The 18,692-nt window shown below is 31.1% G+C and overlaps 1 protein-coding gene across 2 annotated transcripts in view; it reads left to right on the plus strand.

Moving 5' to 3' along the window:
• LOC106461433 (triple functional domain protein-like) overlaps positions 1 to 18,692 on the plus strand; it is a 202,341-nt gene that overhangs the window by 84,254 nt on the left and 99,395 nt on the right. For both annotated transcript variants that reach the window (XM_022388406.1, XM_022388407.1), the window contains exons 15-18: positions 11,988 to 12,179; positions 13,355 to 13,524; positions 14,658 to 14,829; positions 17,177 to 17,338. In XM_022388406.1, coding sequence (XP_022244114.1) covers positions 11,988 to 12,179; positions 13,355 to 13,524; positions 14,658 to 14,829; positions 17,177 to 17,338 — 696 coding nt within the window. The remainder of the gene's footprint in view (positions 1 to 11,987; positions 12,180 to 13,354; positions 13,525 to 14,657; positions 14,830 to 17,176; positions 17,339 to 18,692) is intronic.

Below are 18,692 nucleotides of genomic sequence, written 5' to 3' on the forward strand. Positions count from 1 at the left end.
ACTTACACAAAGTGGCACGTTATTTATTTAGTTTACTCGTACTAGAGCGTATAACATATATATATATATATATATATATATATATAATATAAGGGATAGCTTCAAAACTATTATATCAATTACATTAATTGTCGATCAACATCAGCACTATAAAACAATAATGAACTTAATATAAATTCAAAACTCTATTTAAAAAGAAAAATTTCGCACTTTCCGGTTGTTATCCATAAGTCATAACGGAGATTGCCTGTGGTAATAGCACCCAAAAGCGTTAGAGATATCCCATCTATCGGACAAAATAAAAAAACAAAAAACAAATGAGAAACCAGTCAGAGTCGTGGAAAATTCATTAAGGGTACAGAGTTGAGTGCTTATACCCACAACGTCTCAACTCTTACTGCCTTTCACTGTCTGCAGCCAGTTGTGAGAAGGCAGTTACCCTTAAAAATGTAATAAAGTTAAAAGTAGAAATAAGATAAAATTAAGCCAACCAAAAATATATATTTCTACTAAACAATGCCTATCATCCTCCACCCTTAAAAGTTCCAAGAAATCCTTAAAGTTGAATAACTACCACCCTAATAATTCTACTACATGTTACTCCCAACCTCCACCCTTTTCTGAAAATGTCTTATTAAAAAAAAAGATATTAAAAGGACTACAAGACTTACTTTAAGTAGTTCATATTATCACGTTATTCAAGTATAGCATGGGATAGCTGAGACAAACCCAGCTTTCCAGTCCCGGCTATACTGAATAACTTTAACTTGCATATTAAGGGTAGCTACCTACCTCTAGTGACCATTCATATATTAATCAAGACATCCTTTTAACCCCACTAAATTAACTGTATCCATCAAATCTGAAGGCAACGTATTCGCCTTAGAAAAAATACAGCTGTCGTATCTGAAGATGACTACTAAAACATATTCCTGTCTCCGTTATACGTAGTCCTAGTGACAAATTATTGGTGTAGTTTACACATACTAGGGTATACAGCGTGGCGCATTGTAGCTTAAAATTGGGAGCACAACGTGGCATATTGTAAGATAGTTTACATTTGAGAGTGCAACGTGGCACATTAAAGTTTATAATATGATACAACGTGAGACATGTTCTCCGCAGTGTCAGCCGTAAGTTGTACGAGCTTACAACGCAAAAATTCTGGATTTTATTCCATGCGGTGAACATTGTGTAGCTTTGTACTAAAAAAAAAAAAAGATCATGAGATGCAGTTTACACTTAAGTGAAAGCCTAACTTTTTTTGTAAACTTTGTGTATATGTTTACATTTTCTCTGACTAGAGAAACTAATTTGTAGGTGTATACATTATCTCTAGAACATAAAGTGCGCTAGTGTACAAGTATTACCCTGTACTTGATATTATAAACCACAATATTATACATTTATTACTGTGTGCCTGTAATTTTTCTTCTTTTCAACATCTCTTAACACATTAATTAACTTGATGGCGTTTCGAAGGAGTTGTATGCGTTATGCATTACACTGATATATATATATATATATATATATATATATATATGTATGATATATTTACATTTGAGCAGTTTACGCCATTTTATAATACAATGTGGCGCATTAAATGTTTATATATTTGTGTATATTACACCTTTGGAGAACATTTTGATGTATTTCAGAATATAACGAGTTTGTGTGAACATCTGTTTAATAAACATTTCATGGAGCACGTTAAAACATTACATTTATGTACAGATGAATTAAATCAACGTGGTAGCAATTCACGGAGAATTTCTGGATATGTAGTTATATTGTCTTTGAACTAATAATAGCTTAAAATGATAAATAATAGCATGGTTTATATGGGTCAGTTCAACTAAAATATTAAGTTAGGTATATACACAGTGTGGGGCAGAAGTTACTTATAACATAATTGATCTCTAGCATTGCTTTGAAACAAACTGTATTGGTTCCGGTTGTATTGTAATATTTTCTTGTATTCTAACTTTGCCTCACCCAGTAATGATTATATATATAAATCGTTCTCTATCTGTTTTGTGTCATAAGCTGTTTTGAGGAACTGACCAAACGAATTTCGATGAAATGTGCTAGAAGTACTCAAGGGGACTCTTCAAAAATATGCAATAGGACGAACGTTCCGATGTTTGAAAACTAAACGAGGAGGTCGGTAAGAAATTACACGAAGCTGACGCTAAATGTATTGCTCGCGTGACACGGGTACTCTCGTATTGGACGAACGGTTCGTGTACTACAGTTGAAAACAGTGGAAGGGGACGACACACATCAGCATTTATAGTATTACATTTTGAACCCGATATTTCCGGCCTGGCACCGTTGCTTGTATATGATGATTGTGTTTTCTGTTTCTGTATTCGACATACAATTCCTCAGTGCTGCTACTGCTTTATTTCGCGAAGAGTTAAAAGCTACCAAGCTTAGCCATTTTCTTCCATTTAATTGAGTTCACGTCATTTGTATCTTTTTTCGAGTGATGAACCGTTCATAAATAGTATATCCTCATAACAGAATGGTGTGTTCTTCTACACAGATCTTTTTTACCTTTGTATTTTCAAAGGTAATACTGTACAATTGGTTTATGCTTTCAGAAACAGTAGTGTTGTAACAAATTTTATATAATAACACCATAATTTATTCCAAAGAAAAAAACAAGGAACATAAGCAAAACCTCATGACCAATAATACTAGAACAAAATATTTTATTTTATAATAATTTTTTGTTATGCAATAAGAAAGTATAATAGGATAAGATGTTCATTAATACAATTGATATAGAAGCAGGACTAAACTAAATTTTAGTAGAAAATTAATAATAACGTAAGTAAAATTATAACAAAGTATACAGAGCAAAACTAAAGAAGATTCAGTGAAAAGTCAGTCATAGCTTACATCAGAGAGTACACTAAACTAAGATAAATATAAATTATATTTCAATTATGATTTCTTCCTTCCACCCCTTTTTTTTAAAGGCTAATTTTTACTTAATCTTTCGGTCCAATGAAATAACTTGTAGATTCAATTGCTAAGGCAATATTAAATTTTTATTTTCTGTGTTTTAGGTAAATAATGCATAAATGGAAAATTATAGAAAAATAATTATTAGCGATATGGAATGAAGTGTTGTGGGTCTATCCTGTGATGGTATAATTGGGAATGTTTATGTCAACATCAAGGTTATGTGACATTATTTAGATGAGTTGGGAACAGCTGCATTACAATGTGGGTCTACCCTGTGATGGTAGAATTGGGAATGTTTATGTCAACATCAAGGTTATGTGACATTATTTAGATGAGTTGGGAACAGCTGCATTACAATGTGGGTCTACCCTGTGATGGTATCATTGGGATACTTTGTCAACATCAAGGTTATGTGGCATTATCTAGATGAGTTGGGAATAGCTGCATCACAATACTTCTGTGCTATATATATAAGGAGGCTTTCAACTTAATACTTTGATCTTTTTGGACCCTTCAAATGTTTAATTACCTGCTCATTCAAAATTTTGATGTTACACCAAGTCTTATGTAACAGTTTTTGCTATGGTTGCATTTTGAACTTTTGTGCCACAACTACATATGCATGGAAGTCTTGCATTTATGTCTATAACCATTGTTCTTGAACAGTTTTGTTAATTTTTGGTTTAAAATGTTTCATTTGTTCTTGTCTACGCTTTTGCCATTATCATGTTGGGCCTATGATGTATTTTATTAAAATTTCTTAGTGTCATAACCTTGAAGATTAACTTGAATTACTTCAGTGTTGCTGTCATATGGTAGGCCCACAACACTTCACTCCATGTGACTAACAATTATTTTCATATAGATATGTCAATGGATTTTTAAGTTATCCTGTTTATATCTGTGCATTTTTTTGTGCAAATGTGATAGCATACACTGGTTAACTTCTGGCAGGAACTTTGTTTGTGCTTGTGTAATCAAGGGACACAGGTTTTATTAATATAAAAAAGAATGATGAAACAGTCATAAGAATAGAAATAAATGCTGTCAGAAGCTGTTAAATAGATTATATTTTTATAGAAACACATATAACTACATTTTTTAAAGAAAATGTGTGTATGAGTAATGCATCACCTGTAGGGTGACCAGATTTCCAAACCGAAAAACTGGGACAGTCCATCACTTTCCCCTAATTTCCAAATGGTTATTGCAAGTTTGAAATAATGTAACTTTCATTTAATTTACTTGAAATTTATTGAACTGTTCCATATTTCCAAATATATTAACATTGGCAGTAATTTCAATTACTTTTTTGGTGATAGACACAAAACAAATGAGTAAAAATAGTGAAATTATACATCCAAGGAATCCTTAATTTTACACTTTATTCAATTCGTCTTAAAATAAGCTATTTCACACTTGGATTTATTTAAGAATGTATAACATTGTCAAATGTACGACTTTTAGGTTTTAGCATTACTTTAAAACTTTCTAGACAGTTTTGTGAAGAATGAATGGAAGATTAAAGTTCTGTCTATTTTCATTAAATAGTCATAAAATTTGCTACACGACTGTGTAAAGTGTGTTTTGACGATGAACACTGCCTTAACCATCTCCACGTTTCTCACCATGCACAAATGAAATTTTCTGAGAGTGTTTGCAGTGGGAGAATATGTGTCACAACATTAAGCAAGTCAAGTAGGCCTATTACGTTCATGATTCAATGTGACTGATAGTTTGATGTCTTTATCATAAAACAGTGAAGTTTTGTGTATCCTGAGAACTTTTCTCAGGACACTGGGACAAACTTCCAAAAAAAAAAGAGACTGTCCCAGCAAAACCAAGATGTCTGGTCACTCTAATTGAGTGTTTTTAGCAGTTTCTCATGCCACTGTATCTGTTATTGTGTCAGAAGTTTATTTATTCTGTGTTTCTCAGACATCAACTGGTCAAATTGTTTATAACGTGGTGAAAGAACTCAACTTGAATTAAAAAGCCCAAATGCTTACTCTATCTTAGTGTTTAAATGGTTTTACTATCTGAAAATGTTGATACATTGATTGCTTTTTAAACATACTCTTGTCACCTTTAGGTTGAATTTATCAATGCCATATGTTTTAAGAAGACCACACTGAGTGACTGGTATATTGTTTGCCACCAACATTACATATACAAGTCATAATACATCCAAACAAAAACATTACATACAACACATTTTAAATTAGTATTGCATTCAATGATAGCAGCTGCATATATGATGTAAACATGTTCAGAAACTTTGAGATACATTATTATTACTACATTTTTTGCACAATGTTAAATAACTAGTTGATGCATAACTTTAGTCATAATTTATAGGGTACATTTAATGAATATTATCCATTACTGTCCATGCTGTGTATTGACTAGTAACTTTTTTAGCTCTTCTTTAAGCATTTGTAGACCACTTTTTCTGTGTTATTGAGGTGATAAGTGTAGCATTATAGTCATATCATGTTTAGTCTTTACTCCATTGTCATGAATGGGGGTAAAAGTGCACATGCCATTACCTTTTCACAGAATGCCATTCAATGTGATATGTATTTGATGTCAGTTATCAACTATTCATTTTATCCTACTTGCTTATTTACCGACAGTTTGTGGTAGAGTAAATACCAAGTTCAGTATACAGTAAAATTGTAAATATGCATTTTGGATGTTCTAGAGGTTATGCAAATACAATATACAAACTGTACAGTGAAAAAAGTGTTTTCATTCTTCAAATGAATCCCAACTTGTCAGAGTGAGTTAGACTGATGTCATCCATTTACGGACATATCTTGAGAGCAAATACTTTTGTAACATCTGATTTTTTTTGTGTACAACAGACTTGTACATTTTACTAAAAGCTTGGCACATTTCATGTAGATATACACATTTTTCATTTAGTAAAGATAATGAACATTAATGTTATTGATCTTCTATCAAAATATTTGTTGAATAGGGGCTAAAAAGCAATGTATTTTACAATCTTAGCATTGATATGATTGGAGGTGCTGCTTCACATTTTTAATTATAATTTGGTGAGTGAGAATGTTATTGTTTTGTCTTGAATTAATTATAACAGATTATATTGGAAATAATTGTTTTTTCTTGTGTCTTCTGGGTAACATTTAAAATCACAATTAACATAAAATCTATTTTCAAGGTAGGATAGCACACTCATTGTTATAGTAGTTTCTTTAGTTTTTAAAGCATAATTAATTAAGGTGTACAAAAATTGAGTATTGTATCTTTCTTGATGGTTCTGTATTACAGTTAAGAATTAAAAAAAGCCAAAAACAGGATTAAAACAAAATATAATTTCTATTATGTTTTTAACTCAGTGGTACATCTCAGCAATTTGCATCCTTTTTTTTAGCAGTTTTGTAATTAACTTAAATATACTGCAGGTTATCTAATTTTATTCTAAATTATAAAAACTAAAATATTAAAATTGATACATTATCATTTAAAGAAACAGCTTCAGTAGTTTGTTTTTGTAGTACATATGGCATACTGCTTAAGTATGGTCTTTAGGCAAACAGAAAGTATAATCACAAAATTTTGCCATTTCACTAACATAATGTGTATCTGATAGTTAAATCACCAAAATACTTCATTTTAGTTTCTTTATGTTTGTGGAATGTTAAAAAACAGAAATGCAAGTGCTTTTATGCAATTCATAAAAAATTGCATACAGTTGAATTTTTAGAATATTTTTATTTATATAAACGTGTTAACACTTACAAAGTGTACAGTGTGACATCCACACTTCTTCAATATTGGACTTTTTTTGTCTAAGTCCATATGAGTTTGATTATTATACTTGCATGACAGGTTGTCAAAATCCACTTTAATTTGAGTGGCAAATGAACATATTTAAAGACTTGGGCATGGCTATGGAGAAGTGCCCCAGCTTAGACTTTATCAGTGGTCTGAGCTAGCCAGTTGTGACGTATGGGTACATATGTTGTTAACACTGAAGAACTTGTACTGTTAAAGAATGAAAGCGTTTAGGATATGGTTCTGTTATTGGCTGTGTACATCTTTCTGCAGAGACCACAATGCTAAGTGTTTGATTTTGGAAGTACAGTATAACCTCCTTGTTTACATCAAGACCAGGAAGATGAGATGACATGTATATTTGAAGACAAGATGACAAAACCCTTTAAGACAGAAGATTCAGTGGGAGAACAGTATAAAGAATTGGTTTGGGATTACTATGATAGTGACCAAGAAGACTAAAGACAGGAGTCTATGGTCTAGTTCTGCTCATGTTGCAAACTGCTGTCATATGTGATTAAGGTAGCATATACCCATTACATAGTGTTATCTACGTTTTAGCCTTTTTGTCAGAAATAACATCTTCATACTATGCTCTTTGTATGAAAATATATTGAAATAGGTACAAAGACATATTCTGGCACATGTTATGTAACATTATCACAGTGGCTAATTAGCATATTATAAAAATAAAGAAGTACAAAAGAAATGTCTTATGATCCTGATAATTTCTACAAACATTACTGAATGCTCTTGAAAATGGGTCCAGACTTTGATAGGATGTAAAGTTAGTCTGAAGTAAGGAAAACTTTTAAAATTAATTAACGGTCAAGTTATGGCACTAATGAGAATGCCCTAAGTATGACATATGCTACAATGACTTATTAATGGTCATTTAATAAAAACCAAACCTCTTATCAACTTTACCTAAGTATGCCCTATAGATACACTAATAATACATATTTATGCCAATTGTGAAGTCTATAGCATCAACAGATCTGAAGTTATGAATTAAAAATCACTATGAGGATGTCAATTTTCAGATGTTGTAAAAAAAAAATGTGTTTGCAAATTTAGGCACAAAATTGTCACTTTAAGGGTCTTTGTCTAATTGAAAAAGATGTATTTCATCTTGAAAATTGGAAAACTTGTAACCTTAATATTTCTGGGTATTAATAAACTTCTAGAGCATAAGTTATACCCCCCTTGTCTTTCTTGGACTCCTCAACTCATTTTTTTTACATTTTTTCTTTAAGGGTCTTTGTCTAGTTGAAAAGGTATATCACCTCCTGCAAGTTGTGAAACTTATACCCTTAATATGTTTCTGGGTATTAATAAACTCCTAAAGCATAAGTTTCACCCTCCTTGTCTTTCTTGGACTCCTCAACTTTATTTTTGATGTTTCTTCTTATCTGTTGCTGTTTTACTCCTTTCATGGAGGCCTTGTTTTGTGCTTCAAATAACCTCTTTTTGTCTGCATTAGTAAAGAATTTGTTGGTGAAACTTCTATTACTGATGTTAAGCAACTTGAGTACCTTCTTCCCTAACTGCATCCCATCATTGAAAGTACTGACAGCATCATCAGCAGCCCATCTTATACATTTTGCACTGACAAAGGTGTTCTTGGGACAGCGATTCCATATCACACAGTTTAGGAACACATTAGCATTTTGAGTGATGCAACCTAAGCATTTTGTCAGGAGCTCATCACTAGATAACCTTTCATACATGGGCTTGATGGCTTTCATTACACTCTCTGGCACAGAATGCTTGTGTGAATATCTGAGCTAGTGGCCTTAGCTTTTTGGAATACACACCAAGAATCTTCACCAGTAGGGCACAAGTGATGATGAAGTTTGATGTCAGTTGACATTTTGAGGTACCAAGTTGCCCAAATTGCATTTTGCATTCCTTCCAGATAGCCTTTGTTTGAGTGTATAGCTCCCCATACCAGTTCTGAAGAGTATCAATAACCTTATCAGTGATTCTATCAGCACCTCTAATTCCCTTCCATTGCTTTCATACCTTTCATATATTTTTTCAGACTTCTTAAAGCTGTTCTTAGCCTTTTTTGAACATGTCCTACACACACTTTTTTTCTCTACAATTCTGTCTCCATATGGTTTTGACTCCTTCACTGTATGGAAGGATTTACTGTTGCCATTGCCGATGCATGTTGTGTATCTGAGGCCTCTTTCCTTCTCAGATCTTTGAAATATCCTCATCATACCTACTGGTTTCATTGAAGGCATAGAACCATCATAGTTTGCTAAGCAAACTCTATGATGTTCCTCTTTCTCCTTTGCTATCCTACTTTTGTTTGAAGAGTAGGAATAACAGTACCTACTCAGCAGTTCATAGTCCATGACTATCCCACTTGAAAGAATAGTGACAACACCATGTAAGGAAGAGTAGTCACATTTCTGCCAGGTACCATCACATGTGACAGATGTTTCTGTAACTTTGCCATATTTTTGCAAATCTTCAGCAGCTTTTTTTCATCCTTTCACTGGCATCTATTTCAGTGGGATTCAAAACAGATGTGAAACTCTTGTCTCAAGACATCTGCATACTTGGTGGGTTCATGTTCATAACACCACAAAACATTCTCCGGCAGTCCTACCCTTCCTAATGCATGATATAGCATACATAAATTGCTTGTTAGTAGCAATTGAGTTCTTTACCATTTTATACTTGTATGCCAAACTTTCTCATGATAGTTCATTCCTGTCACACAAGATTTAGAGAAGCAGTAAGTCCACTTCTATTGGTAATTTCTAAGCTGAACTTTTCCCCACACAAACAGTGGCAGAATTCACTTGTTACTTCTGACAGAATGTCCATATCAACAAACATATTACCACTTTGGATACAATCTTGTGAAATCTTTTATTTTCTTTGGTGGGGTCCCTTCAGAAGCATACAAATGTCTACATTTTCTCTTAGAACACTTTGCACCATGGAATCGTGTCAGAGATTGAAGTTGCAGAACTGTTACCGGCACTATGAGTACTTGTGGCAACTCAAGTGGTTCACTTGTACTGTTACAAAGCTTACCAGTCTTCTATTCACTCAATTGTTTGTTTCTGGTGAATCTGTTACCACGAAACATCCTCTTTGATTTGTGAGGACCATGCTTTCTGTCCATCCTCAAATATTTAGGATTTACCATGGGAATATACACTTTTGATGGCAAGTTAGACTACAGGAATGAGTAAAAGCACTTTCTCTGTTCAATACATAGAGTTTGACCTTCATGATTTGTCCATTACTTCAAAGGGTGTAGCAAGAACATAGCATTTTGATAAGCAGGGGGGGAATTACAGACAAATTGACTAAAAGTGCATCAAAACAAAGAGAAAACCAACAATTCTGGATCACATTGCCATAGAAATGGAATGTAAATAAAAGTATTTAAATGGAAAACTTTTTATTTTTATACTTTTTTAAGGGTTTTTAGTTTAGCTAAGACTTTTTTTTTTCGCACTGGACATATAAACGTAAAGGGTTTAAGTATTCAAAATATGCAACAAAATAAATTTTGATATTTTTTGACATTTAAAGGATATGTGCTACCTTAATCTGATCTGCCGTTTGTTTTTATATATTTTTTATTATCAGTATGTTTCCTTATTGTTCATTTCAGTTTAATATGCATGAAGTTTTACATAGATGTTTATTATTATCTGTGTGTGTCACTTCAGTTTGAGTATTATTTGGTGGACTTTATTTGAGGTTTCTTTATTATTCAATTATTTGATTTATATATGTTAGATTTGGATGAACTTGATCCACTCTCAGGGTCATAAACTTGCTTATTCTGTACAATTTGCCAGATCAGTTGATTCCTAGGTGCATATTTCTTATAAGGTAGACAGACAGTGAAATATTGCATAAATTGGTATAATATAGTGTGATTCGTGAGGTGAAACTGCAGATATCAACTGTGTAAAGACAAGTACAGATATTGGGGAGCTTGCAGCTGGACTGCAAAAACTTGTTTTCCAACTTTTCTCTGTTGGAACTTGTTTGTTGCCTGACTGTGGACATGTCTGGGAGGATTTCTTGGTTCACGACCTGTGAAGGACAAATTATTGTATACAGAGGCATGAAATTATGTGGTTCTTTATTGTACAATATGTGTGTGAAATTTTTGCTTCGTGAGCTCGCCTTGAAGAAGTGTACATCTGCATTTTTGAATATTAGTTCACTTAGTACTGTATGTTAATTACCTGAGCTGTCAGGGAATGCCGTTATGAAACTTTTAGAAATATAAGACGGGTATTATAGAATGGCCTTTGTGAGTACTTTGACATTATTTCTTTGTTAGATAGTAGTAATTTTTTTACAACATAACATTTGTAGATGTGTTTTTCATGTTAGGCACAAAACATGAACATTAAGCTTTTATTCTTATGTATTATACTGACAAGACAGAGAGATTAAAATTTTATACATGTGTATTAGATGTTAACCTAAAAGTTAGTATTAAATAGTTTTTCTGCCTTCTTTTACTTGTCTGTACACTTTCACTTGCAAAATGGGTATATATAGTGTTTATAAATATTTTGCGTGTAAATGAAGAATACTCAGTTGTTGGACATAAACCTGTTTGTGTATTGTGTGTTACTTTTGTAACTAGGGTTTTTAATTGTTTGTGCCTATATAATAAGAAACATGTAGTTTTGTACTTTTTTTTAACTTAAAGAACAATTATACTTTTAAGTACACATGAACTACATACTAGTTTATGTGTGTAATATATATATCTATGTTTAGCTTTTAATTTTTTTGGGCATAATTTAAGTATAAAATTGTCATAAGGTTTGAAAGTCAAAATTTGTGAACGTGATGAATTTGAAATGAATTGCATCCTTTTTTATTTCTGGTTTTTTTATAGAGTTTGAAATTATTCAGTCTGTCATGCTGAGTTATTTATTTTTATTATATATGGCTTATATGCATAAAACAATGAAGAACTTGCTATACTTACCTGTCTCCTCATTTGTGTTTTAGTTTTATATATTGCTGATGGGTATAAAAGTGATGTACATCTTGTATGACTGAACAAGTTACCCTCTAGTTAATCATGTAGTTTTCTGCTAGATCTTAACAGTAAATGCTATTGTATAAGTATGTACATATGCTGTGTAATATGATGGTGCACCTTGAACAGCAGATGAATGCTTCTATTTTGTTTTATGTAGAACACCTACACCAATGCTGAAAAGCTGCTTGTAGCAGCTGAAGAACTTGCCCAGACTGGAGAGTGTAATGCTGATGAAATCTATGGTGTTGCTCAGGAATTGGAGGCTCACATTGCCAGTTTTGCCTCTCGGGTAGAGCAACGGCACCGACTTCTTCAACTGGCTGTAATGTTCTATACACACGACACGGAGGTAAGATTCTTGGTTCTTGTATGTTAGTTGAACCTTAAGGATTGTAAGCTTCTTATGTTGAAGATTGTTTCTTTTTAATTTATTCATGATAAGCAGTTTAAGTAAATTTTTAAATTTTAAGTTTCATTTGAATATTATAATCTAGAGAAATTCATTGGATATCATAGGATCTATTTGAAAGCATTAAAAATGTATTAATGGAGCACAGAGGTGAACATAATAAAAACTTAAATTATAGTACAAACAAATTAAAATATTTTAGCAATTCAAGATTTGTATTATGTTACAAAAAATATCTTATTATTTAATTGGTAGGGAGAAAACTTGGGTTTTTTGTATGTGCAGTATTTTGCTTTGGAATCACTGTTTTCATTAATGATGATATACGAGTTCATTATTAAACCTTGGCCAGGTCCTATACAAAGTAGAAAAACAAAACATTTCAATATATGTAATCTAATATATTACATGTGTACACAGAGGGGATATTTTTTCCCCTCAGAATAAATAGATAAGGAAAACATCAAATTTTGGTATTAATTCACTTTAGTATTGTTTTGAGATTTAGTTCTAGGACAACTGGTTATGAAAAACAAATATACGGTAAAAAATGTAAATTAAAATAACTGAATGCTCAAATCATATTTAAAACTTTTTAAACATATGACATTGTCACACATGCTTTTCTTGTTGCATGTGATGCAGTTTAAAGATCTTACAAGTTATGCTGCCTAGTATTATATTGAATTTTCTTCTTTGATTTTGACCAAATTTTTACCTTAATATAATCTTTTTATTTTTAATAATTTTTAACACTTAATTTTTTTCTAAGTCTGTTAAATTATATCCACACCGAAATGAGTATTTTTCATATCTTGTTCATAGGATTATTGTTCTTACTCACTTTCAAGCAAGAAATTTTTCTTGTTTTATTAACTGTATTTATCAGAAATTTCTATTGTTCCTAGCTATCATAGTGATATTGTATGTCTAATGTAGCTTATTTACCTATGAATGTTAACACTATTCTTTCGTTAAATGAGAAAAAAAGCTGTTTGCTGTCAAACTACGTACAGATGCATTTTTAGAAATTTGAAAAGATACGTATTCCACCATGCCATGAAAAAGATAATTTGCAAAAAAAAGAGAAAAGTTTTCATGTTTTTAAAACTTAGCTGAATAGTTGGTTTGAAGAACTACGAGAGGAACTTCAAAGTGAAAAAGTTGCTGAGACAGTAGAAGGATCTGAAGACTTGCTTCAGCAGTTTGATCAACAGAGAGATTCTACAGGTGAAGCAGCCATTCGAACTATAAGTGAAGGAGAAGCATTACTAGAAGAACTTAGGTTGGTTATTAGGGATTTAAGAATTGAACCTTAAGTAAAGATTCAGTTGGCTTACCAAAAAACTTAGGTATGTTTTGAGGGATCTCAGAGTAGAACCATAAATGAAGGAGAAGCATTACTAGAAGAACTTAGGTTGGTTGTTAGGGGTCTGAAATTCGCACCATAAAGTAATTTATTTTTCTAGAAGATTTTGAGTAAAGTACTATAAATGTAACGATTAAATTATAGGTTAAAGAGAAGATAGATTATTGAGGGATGTAAATGTCAGTCTGTTAACAAAGGAAAAGGATCTCTTGTCGAATTTTAATAACTTTTATTTGGACTTAAGGATGGAATTGTTGTTTATGAAATTAAGAAATGATTTGTTAGAATTTGGTGAAGTATTAGTGGAAATGAGTTGTTTAAAAGTAAAGGTTGTGTTAAACTTTTGTTGAGCATTTTTATAAAACAGTTTTTTTAAAGAGAATTTTTTAAAACTTTGGTATTTTGTTATGTAGAAAAAGTTTTTAGTATATAAGTTGATACAAGATCATTTGGATTTTAAGTTGGAATTGGTTCACTGCAATTAGATGCTACCTGCTGATTTATCCTGCAAAGTTTTAGCTTTATATTTATGATAAAAGTAAGTTAGAAGTTGATAAAATTTTTTTTGTCAGTTAGAAACATAGGTATATCCTCCATGTTCTCTGACTTTTGTTGTTTAATATTTTGAAAAGTAATTTTTATCTTGAACGCTTTCTTTTTTATGTATTTTTAGGAATAGAGATTTACCAAATGATTCTTTAGCTACTACATTATTCTCTAACTATTGTTTAGTAATATCTAGGAATATAGGTATATGCTGAGTTAATTTTCACTTAATATTTTAAATATTTAGTGACACAGATGTGTTCAGAGTTTTTCCTCTTATGTTTCATAAGTACATATCAAGGAATATGAAAACAATAAGGAAGTTGTACATTAAATATTTTGATATAGTAAGGCATATGATGAAATATTACAAAATTTTAAGATATTGGAATATTGAAGTGGATGATAAAATAATCCCCAAATTTAAGGGTTTTGGAATAAATGTGTGAAGTATTATTCAGTTTTGTGTATTGTATCTCTTAACTTTTTCACTCAATGTTTAGGAACATAGGTATGACAGCAGAGACAGATGCATCTGGCTCCTTCACAGCTATTGGTGGTACCCTAGAAGCTTTAAACAGAAGTCATGAAGAACTGCAGGAACTTTGGTCAACCCGTAAACTTCGACTAGACCTGTGTCTCCAGTTGAGATTATTTGAAAGAGATGCTTTGGAGGTTAGTGATATTCAGTTGGTAAATTCAAGCTGGTAACACCACATTAAGTGAACTTAAATTAGTAAAGTCTTTGCAGTTAGTTAGTTTGTATTATTTTCCTGAATGAAACTTAATTATTTGATAGAAATTATGGCCATAAGCTTCTGTCATGTTAATTCTGTAGCCATGGGTTGGAGCCAAAGTATACATGGTATGCCCTTTTATAGAGTTACATTCAAAATTTAATTAAATTTTATGAATACTATATTATATAAATAAACATGGCATCAAAATGCAATTATAATTCAAATTTTCATACTGTACAAGTTTTAATTTCTTAATTTCAAAAGGAAATATTTGAATGACTTTTCAGTCTTTGCTTCTTTGTATCATTTGACATTTCTTTGTTGTGAATAGCCCATTTTAGATTTTTTCTACTCCTATATGATCTTCTAAGTTTCCCAAGAATTACATACACTCATACTATGGATATTCCTGATCTAAAATGTAAACTTTCAGCATCCAAGCTTCTTGCTTTATTCAGACATAAACAAATAAAGGAAACCCACATGCTACTCCTTTCCTATCACATCTTGTCTTTCAAAAAATGTCAATAATTCTCTCTGACACTTGCAATTGGATTATTTATAATCAAGAGAAAGGGAAGATTATGCTTTCTAATTTTTCTTTGAGGCTAGATTGTTCAGACAACAGGTCTGAAACATTTGGCCTCAGCTTATTTGTTTGCCGTGGTCCAAGTTCAGTTCGACCAGGTAATGCAATATTTAATGTATCAATAGCTTACTTAGAAAGACAGTTAAATTTTATTAGTTTTTAGTGTATTCTATGCTTGACAGTATTTTGTATTCTAAACTGCATATTTGAATTAAAAAATCATTTGTGAAACAACGCCAGAGTTACATTAAAAAAAAAAAAAGAAGGCTTAGTGTGCTTCTGTGGACTTTGTTGTGTACAAAAACTTGGAAAGACAATTATATATAAAACTACTAAAGGTATTATTTTTTATTAGCATTTTTTACTTATTGTTATAAAAGTAAATATAATCTAAAAATTATAAACTTGTTAGGTTAGATAAAACGTAAATGAAAAAAGAAATGTAAAAAATTCCTCTATGGGAAATGTGTGCGAGCTGCTCAACTGTGATGTAATTCAATGCTTTGCTTTACCCTAACTTGCACTAAACTTTTGCTTGGTGATTTATTGCTTTGTGATCCTAGTTTAGTAGTTAGACACTATTCAGAGAGCAATGAAACAATAAAATTAAATGAAAGCATTTGAAAAAGCTAGAGGCCTGAAGCTGTTAGGATAATTTATTGTAATTGTCTGGCACAATTTGCAGTCAATCTAGAAAAAAAATATTGTGATTTTATTTCATACTTTTTAATTGTTAATTACAGATGATTTTGCTACAGTTGGTGTTAAGGTAGAGAATGTAAGAAATAAAATATAAAGTTTTAGTGAAAAATACTTAATGTTCATTTATGAGGTTCTGGAGGATATACAAATGAAATATGAAAACTATAAGAGGAAAAGTACTTTTATTCCTAGCATGAAAATTGCTTTGCAATCAGACTAGTTAAGAGTCTGAGTCAGACAAATTTTTAAAAGAAATAATTTATTAGAATTTTTAATTTTTTAAAGTATGACATATCTGTATTGTTTTCAAAAAGCTTCCCAAATTTCATGAAGTTACACTTAGTAAATATGGTATTATAGTAAATGTTAATTTACAAATACAGACTCAGTTCAATGAACTGACCCTGTTCACTTAGGGTTAACTCATATTTTATTGAACTGTAGTACTGTAGAAAAATGTTAAAATATCAGTTTGTGTTTGTTTTGAAGTCATTCTTATTAAAGTACTGCTAATAATAAGACTAAAAAAAGGGTAATTAATAATTAGTTTCTTGGGCTCACTCAATGAAATTATTACTTGTGAAATGTTAATAAAGTGAACTTATATAAAACACACACACACACATAAAATTGACCAATTCTTCATGTAATGTTCTATAAATTATTAATAGAATGTATTGTAACACATGTAATCAACAAATGTTACTCATTTCAACTGTTTTGCTTGATTTGAAAGTTTTGGGTAATGTAGAAGAAAATTAAGTATTTTTCTTTTGATTTGTTATTCTTTCTAATGTCTTAACTTATGAACTTTTCATTATAAAGACTTATGGTATGTTTAAAACTAAAATGTTTTGTTGTGATAATTGTTGTCATAGATTCACAACAAAAGGAAGTTGTATAGTTGTAAATTCCTATTATTATTCATTAATTGTTAGCTGAAACAGTATTATGAGTCACTATGATCCTACAAAACTTGACTTCTACATAGGTTTCTTCTCAGCTAGAATTATGGGCAGAAGAGCTTCAGCATGGAGAACTTTCACATGATATGGAAGAGGCTGAGCAGTTAGTCCAGATTCACACCGAGAGTGTTACACACATGCAGCAAGCTACTTATGAAGTTTTACATCGAGGACAGGAATTATGTCAGGTATGACAAATTGTAGAAAACTGAAATGTTTTGAAGTATGTGACATTATTTTAGTTATATAATGTCAGCTATGTAAGATAGAAACTAGCATGTTTGAATAATATGCAAATATAATATGTAACTTTATATATGTTAGATTATATTTGGCTGAATTGTTCTATATATGTTAAATGATAATATAATCAGACCTTGTCGACAATATTAAATCATATAGTGGATAAAAAATGCTATTAGCATAAGATAATATCAAGTATTTAGTAGTAAGGTCTAAAAATATCATGTATAATAGATGGCAATTTGGTTAGATTGTCAAATATGTAATTAGTAATGTGGTTGGATTATGCTAAACATGGCAAGATAATTCAGGGTTATTAGATGTTAACATGATTAGATAATGTCAAGTATATTTAAGAATAGTAAGCTTGACTAATATATGTGATAGTAGCATCTGATGTTAGGTATGTTAAATAGTAGCATGATTAGATAATGTCAGGTATGTTAGTAGTGTGGTTAGGTAATTTCAGATATGTTAAATAGTAGCATGGTTAGATAATCTTAAATGTGGTAAATAGTAACATGGTTAGGTATTGTCAGATATGTTAAATAGTAGCATGGTTAGATAATCTTAAATGTGGTAAATAGTAACATGGTTAGGTATTGTCAGATATGTTAAATAGTAGCATGGTTAGATAATCTTAAATGTGGTAAATAGTAACATGGTTAGGTATTGTCAGATATGTTAAATAGTAGCATGGTTAGATAATCTTAAATGTGGTAAATAGTAACATGGTTAGGTATTGTCAGATATGTTAAATAGTAGATAATGTTAAATGTGGTAAATAGTAACATGGTTAGGTATTGTCAGATATGTTAAATAGTAGCATGGTTAGATAATCTTAAATGTGTTAAATAGTAACATGGTTAGGTATTGTCAGATATGTTAAATAGTAGATAATGTTAAATGTGGTAAATAGGAGCATGGTTAGATAATGCTAAATGTGGGAAATAGTAGCATGGTTAAGTAATGTTAGATATGGTAAATAGTAGCATGGTTTGATAACATTAGATTTGGAAAATATTAGGTCGTCAAGAAATTAATTTTGCTTTTTTTTAGATAAAAAAAAACTCAAACAACTTGTATATCAAAACAAAACATTTATTAAATGAAATAGTCTCCATTCTTATCAATGATGCTTTTCCATTTGACAAGCAGGGTGTTAATGCCCTGATTAAAGAAATCACTTGGCTTTGAAGCAAAAAACATGTTGATGTCCTCTTTAACACCTTCCACATTTTCATACATTTTCCCAATAAGATGATGTTGCAGTGAAAGAAAAAGATGGTAATCTGATGG

This window comes from Limulus polyphemus, unplaced genomic scaffold (genome assembly GCF_000517525.1).
Source record: "Limulus polyphemus unplaced genomic scaffold, Limulus_polyphemus-2.1.2 Scaffold958, whole genome shotgun sequence".
NCBI classification, from domain to species: domain Eukaryota; kingdom Metazoa; phylum Arthropoda; class Merostomata; order Xiphosura; family Limulidae; genus Limulus; species Limulus polyphemus.